The sequence below is a fragment of the Cebus imitator genome, unplaced genomic scaffold, assembly GCF_001604975.1.
Source record: "Cebus imitator isolate Cc_AM_T3 unplaced genomic scaffold, Cebus_imitator-1.0 Scaffold129, whole genome shotgun sequence".
Lineage (NCBI taxonomy): Eukaryota > Metazoa > Chordata > Mammalia > Primates > Cebidae > Cebus > Cebus imitator.
In genome coordinates this window covers 2,018,412-2,023,468 of record NW_016107444.1, presented here as the reverse complement: position 1 = coordinate 2,023,468, position 5,057 = coordinate 2,018,412, and the positions used below count along the sequence as shown (strand labels likewise).

Below are 5,057 nucleotides of genomic sequence, written 5' to 3'. Positions count from 1 at the left end.
TTTGAGACGGAGTCTCACTCTAATGCCCAGGCTAGAGTACAGCCGCATGATCTTGGCTCACTATAACCTCTGCCTCCCAGGTTCAAGTGATTCTTACATCTCTGCCTTCTAGTTTCAAGTGATTCTTATGCCTCAGCCTCCCCCAAGTAGCTGGGATTACAGGTGTGCACCCCCACACCCAGCTAATTTTTTACATTTTTAGGAGAGACGGTATTTCGCCGTGTTGGCCAGGCTGGTCTGGAACTCCTGGCCTCAAGTGATCCTCCCACCTCAGCCTCCCAAAGTGCTAGTGATTACAGATGAGAGCCATTGTGCCCAGCCCCAATCTACATTTTTACCTGCAGTATCTGGAAGTTCCTGCTTGCCTGCATCTTTCTAACCCTGAGGATATGGAGGATCTGATATTTTGCTAATTTGAAGGGGAGAAAGTGGTATCTCATGGTTTTTCTGATATACATTTTTTTTAACTTAAGCCTTTTATTAGCATTAATTTAGCAACTTAATAGTTTATTAAAATTACCATTAAAAAAAGAAAAACTTCAAACATCCTTCAAAAGTATAGTCTAGAAAATTACAAAACTGGACACTGACCGAAAATGCCAATTTTTCCAAAAAGTGAGCAATTCCACTAAGATATTTTGCTTCATATCTTGATCCTGAATTAATAAGAACTAGTAGTAAAAAGAAAATTAACAGGTTAAGTCAGATATTCAAAATAAGATTTATCAAGAGAAACATTTTAAAATTTCAATATATGATCAGATTTAATTACATGAGTATGACTGTGCTGCTGACGGTTTCACAGGTGTATGTGTAGGTCAACATTTATGAAATCATACACTGTTTCCACTCAGGATACAGTTCGCAATTGACATGCTAACCGACAGTCCACTAAAGCTTGTGCATGTTCAAACAGCAGGGCACCCACAGCACCACAACAGTACTTACTTCCTACTGTACAAAACTGTCCAAACTTATTTTGAGATGCCACGCGAAGCCCATTGTCCAATGTGGTGACTTTGGTTTCAAACTTTTCCTGTCCATCAACTGTAGCAAAAACAGGCTTGGGTACTCCAGGTAAGGGAGAAGAGAGGGGGATGTTGGAATAGGCACCACCACTACTAAACCGTCTGTGCGCAGGAGGCCCAAACCTCAACCTCGAGCGGCCCCAAGAACCCGAGCCCCGCGGCAACCGCGTCGCCGCCAGCACCACAGCCGCCATCTTGAGTCCTCTGATATACATTTTTTTAAATCACTAGTGATATTGAGCGTTTTCTCAGATGTTTATGGATAAAGCTTCTCATGGATAGGGCAAAGCCACACATGGCTTCTTCTTATCTCCTTTGTGAAGACAGTGAAGATTCTCCCCTACAGGGCTGAGGAATCAGGCTTTCTGAGAGGATAAATGAATGGATAGGGCCACTGGAGCTGTTGTACAAGTGTCTGCATTTCTTCTAGTTTGCCCATACCTGTTCTCCAGCCACTGCTGTCTCCTGCCTGGTTCCCCTCCCTGCCCCACCAACAGTTTTTTTGGTCCTCTTCTCCTCCCTGGGAGCTATAGCTGCCTTTGGGCTATACAGGTCTCCCAGCTCTGTTTTCAGAAAAGACAATATTTGTAGAAAAAGTTCAGAGGTCCTGATTAGCAGGAGTCAACACTGCAGCAGTCTATAATGCAGAACAGAAGCTGGGCACTTACATGTGGCACCAAATCATCAGCTGCCTGGAGAACTTACCTTTGCTAGTGCTGTGGATGGAGCATGCAATTAGGCAGACCAAGGTTTCATTCCCCTGCCCTGCATCTCTCCATGATTTCACCCGCCCCACCCATAGACTACAGTACACAATTCAATCACCGCATTTTGTATATTGTGTTGTTATTGTCTATCTCCCCCTTAAAAGTACCAACTCTGGCTGGGTGTGGTGGCTCACACCTATAATCCCAGCACTTTGGGAGGCTGAGGCGGGTAGTTCACCTGAGGTCAGGAGTTCAAGACCAACCTGGCCAACATGGCGAAAACCCGTCTCTACTAAAAATACAAAAAATTAGCTGGGTGAAGTGGCAGGCGCCTGTAATCCCAGCTACTCAGGAGGCTAAGGCAGGAGAATCACTTGAACTCGGGAAGTGAAGGTTGCAGTGAGCTGAGATTTTGCCAGCCTGGGAGACAGAGTGAGACTCAGTCTCAAAAAAAAAAAAAAAAAGTACTAACTCCTTGAGGACAGGAACTATGTCTACCTTGTTTATCTCTGTGTCTTCAGTACTATATAATTTCTCTGCTAGATTTGCTCTGCTAACACTTCCTTGGATCCTCTGAGATTTGTTCCCTCACTGGGGAAAATTAAAAACAGAGGCTATAGGTAGAACAGAGGTTCAAAAAGAACCATTTGTCATCCACAAAGCTAAAGACCAAGAAAAATAAGTTTGTTTTGTTTTGTTTTTGAGACAGAGTCTTGCTCCCCAGGCTGTTGCCCAGGCTGGAGTGCAGTGGCACAATCTCAGCTCACTACAATCTTTGCTTCCCGGGTTGAAGTAATTCTAGTGCTTCAGCCTCTTGAGTGGCTGGGACTACAGGCATGTGCCACCACGCCTGGCTAATTTTTGTATCTTTAGTAGAGACAGGGTTTCACCATGTTTGCCAGGCTGGTTTTGAACTCCTGGCCTCAGGCGACTCGCCCACCTCAGCCTCCCAAAGTATTGGGATTACAGGTGTGAGCCACCATGCCTGACCAACAACAGTAAGCTTTTTGACTGAGCCCTGAATTTAAAAGGCTTATGGTAAAAGAAATCTAGCATTTTCTAAGTGCCTACTACGTACTAGGCATCTGTCTTACTCAGTACTCTCTCGTTCACTTGGTTTCTCTTCACTGTAGAAAAGATTCTAGCCAGCAGCCCCAGGCTGACATTATCTCAGACAAAATACTGCAATGAAAAAGGAGAGGGGTTTTCTCTCACAGTAGATAGATTAGGCCAATTAAAGGATTCTGATTAGCTCTTCTTTGGTAACATGTTAATTCAAAGATATTAAAGGGCCTTTTCAGCTCTCTGTTTGAGAGAGAACGTGTTCTTTGCACCAAACCTTGATCACTGGGCCTGATCTGAAATAGTCCAGATTACTGAACATTCAGCACATCTGGGTGAATCTACTCCCATGACTAGTTTTCAGAGCTGACATTGGGACAGACAGGAAATTTCAGGCCCAGATAGAATCTTTATCAGTCCCCAAGCAACTGGGGGATACAGTCACACCCCATTTATCTTACCTACTTCATTCTCAGCTTGCCCTCACTAAATGACAACAGACCCTTCAAACTCACCTCTGCTGTAGCCATTTTATCCACCTGGTTTTTAAAAAAGACTTGCCACTGAAATTCATCCATCTCTTCAAAAATAATTTGTTAAACACCTGCTATGTACAAGAAACTATACTGGGTATCTTTGAAAAACCTTAAGAATAAAAAGTCTGCAGGTGGTTGAATCTGCAGATGTCAGTCTGACCGGATGAAGTCTTCTACTGAGTTCCTTCACACACTTCCAAACTCAAAGGTCGGCAGAACAAAGAACAAAGCGGATATGATGGGCCCGGCACGGTGGCTCACACCTGTAATTCCAGCACTTTGGGATCCTAAGGCGTGTGAATCACTTGAGGTCAGGAGTTCAAGACCAACCTGGCCAACATGGCGAAGCCCTGTCTCTACTTTAGTAAAAAATTTACCCAGGTCGGCCGGGCATGGTGGCTCACTCCTGTAATCCAAGCACTTTGGAGGCCAAGGCAGGCGGATCACCTGAGGTTGGGAGTTCAAGACCAGCCTGACCAACATGGTGAAACCCCGTCTTAAAAAAAATTTTTACCCAGGTAAAAAAATTACCCAGGTGTGGTGGCATGCACCTATAATCTCAGCTACTTGAGAACCTGAAGCACGAAAATCGCTTGAACCTGGCAGGTGGAGGTTGTAGCGAGCTGAGATCACACCACTGCATTGCATTCCAGCCTGGGAGACAGAGCAAGACACTGTCTTTAAAAAAAAAAAAAAAAAAAATCTGCCAGGCGCAGTGGCTCACACCTGTAATCTCAGCACTTTGGGAGGCCAAAGTGGGTGGATCACGAGGTCAAGACATTGAGACCATCCTGGCCAACATAGTGAAACCCCACCTCTACTTTAAAAATACAAAAATTAGCTGGTTGTGGTGGCACACGCCTGTAGTCCCAGCAACTTGGGAGGCTGAGGCAGGAAAATTGCTTGAACCTAGGAGGCGGAGGTTGCAGTGAGCCAAAATCACACCACTGCATTCCAGTCTGGCGCCTGGTGACAGAGCAAAACGCTGTCTAAAAAAAAAAAAATCTTATTTGTGCTCAGAGAACACATTTTTTTCTTATTTTTTATATTTTAAAAAATTAAAAAATAAAACTATTTTCTTCTTTTATTAAAAAAATTTTTTTAATAAAGACGGGGTTTCACCATGTTGGTCAGGCTGGTCTTGAATTCCCGACCTCAGGTGATCCTCCTGCCTTGGCCTCCAAAGTGCTTGGATTACAGGCATGAGCCTCCAGGCCTGGCTGAGAACACATTTTTTTATATGAATCCTTTTACATTTATTGTGACTTGTTTTAAACCCCAGAATAATATACTCTATCTTAGTGAATATTCTATGTATAGAAAATAGTATCTCTTCCTGACATTGGTTATAGAGTTCTATAAATGTCAGTTAGGTCAAGTGGTTGATAATGTTCAAGGCATCTGCAGGATGCATATGCCATCAAGGTTGGAGGCAATGAGAACTGACACAGATTTCAGTCCATCTTTGTGGGTTCCAACTATGCTAGTGGCCATTATTTTTCCAGCCTTTTTACTCTGTGTTTCATTTTGGACAGTTTCTATTGCTATGTTTTCAGGTTAACTGATCTGCAGTATCTAATCTGCTATAAATCTCATTCAATGTATTTTAACTGCTTTCTTTTTTTGCCTCTAGAAGTTTTATTTTGGACTTACAAAATATCTTCCATGTTTCTCTTTAGCATGCACATGCTTCCTTCTACTTTATTTCTCTTCCTTTCTTTCTT

The 5,057-nt window shown here is 43.3% G+C and overlaps 1 protein-coding gene across 1 annotated transcript; it reads right to left on the bottom strand.

Moving 5' to 3' along the window:
* Window positions 1–459: 459 nt before the first annotated feature.
* Window positions 460–1,228, bottom strand: LOC108312861 (mitochondrial-processing peptidase subunit alpha-like). The gene is made up of 2 exons (XM_017541027.2): window positions 949–1,228; window positions 460–671 (listed from the first exon to the last, which is right to left on the bottom strand). The coding sequence occupies exons 1-2, from the start codon at window positions 1,220–1,222 to the stop codon at window positions 523–525; spliced, it is 423 nt and encodes a 140-aa protein (XP_017396516.1). The 5' UTR covers window positions 1,223–1,228; the 3' UTR covers window positions 460–522.
* Between the last annotated feature and the right edge of the window lie 3,829 nt (window positions 1,229–5,057).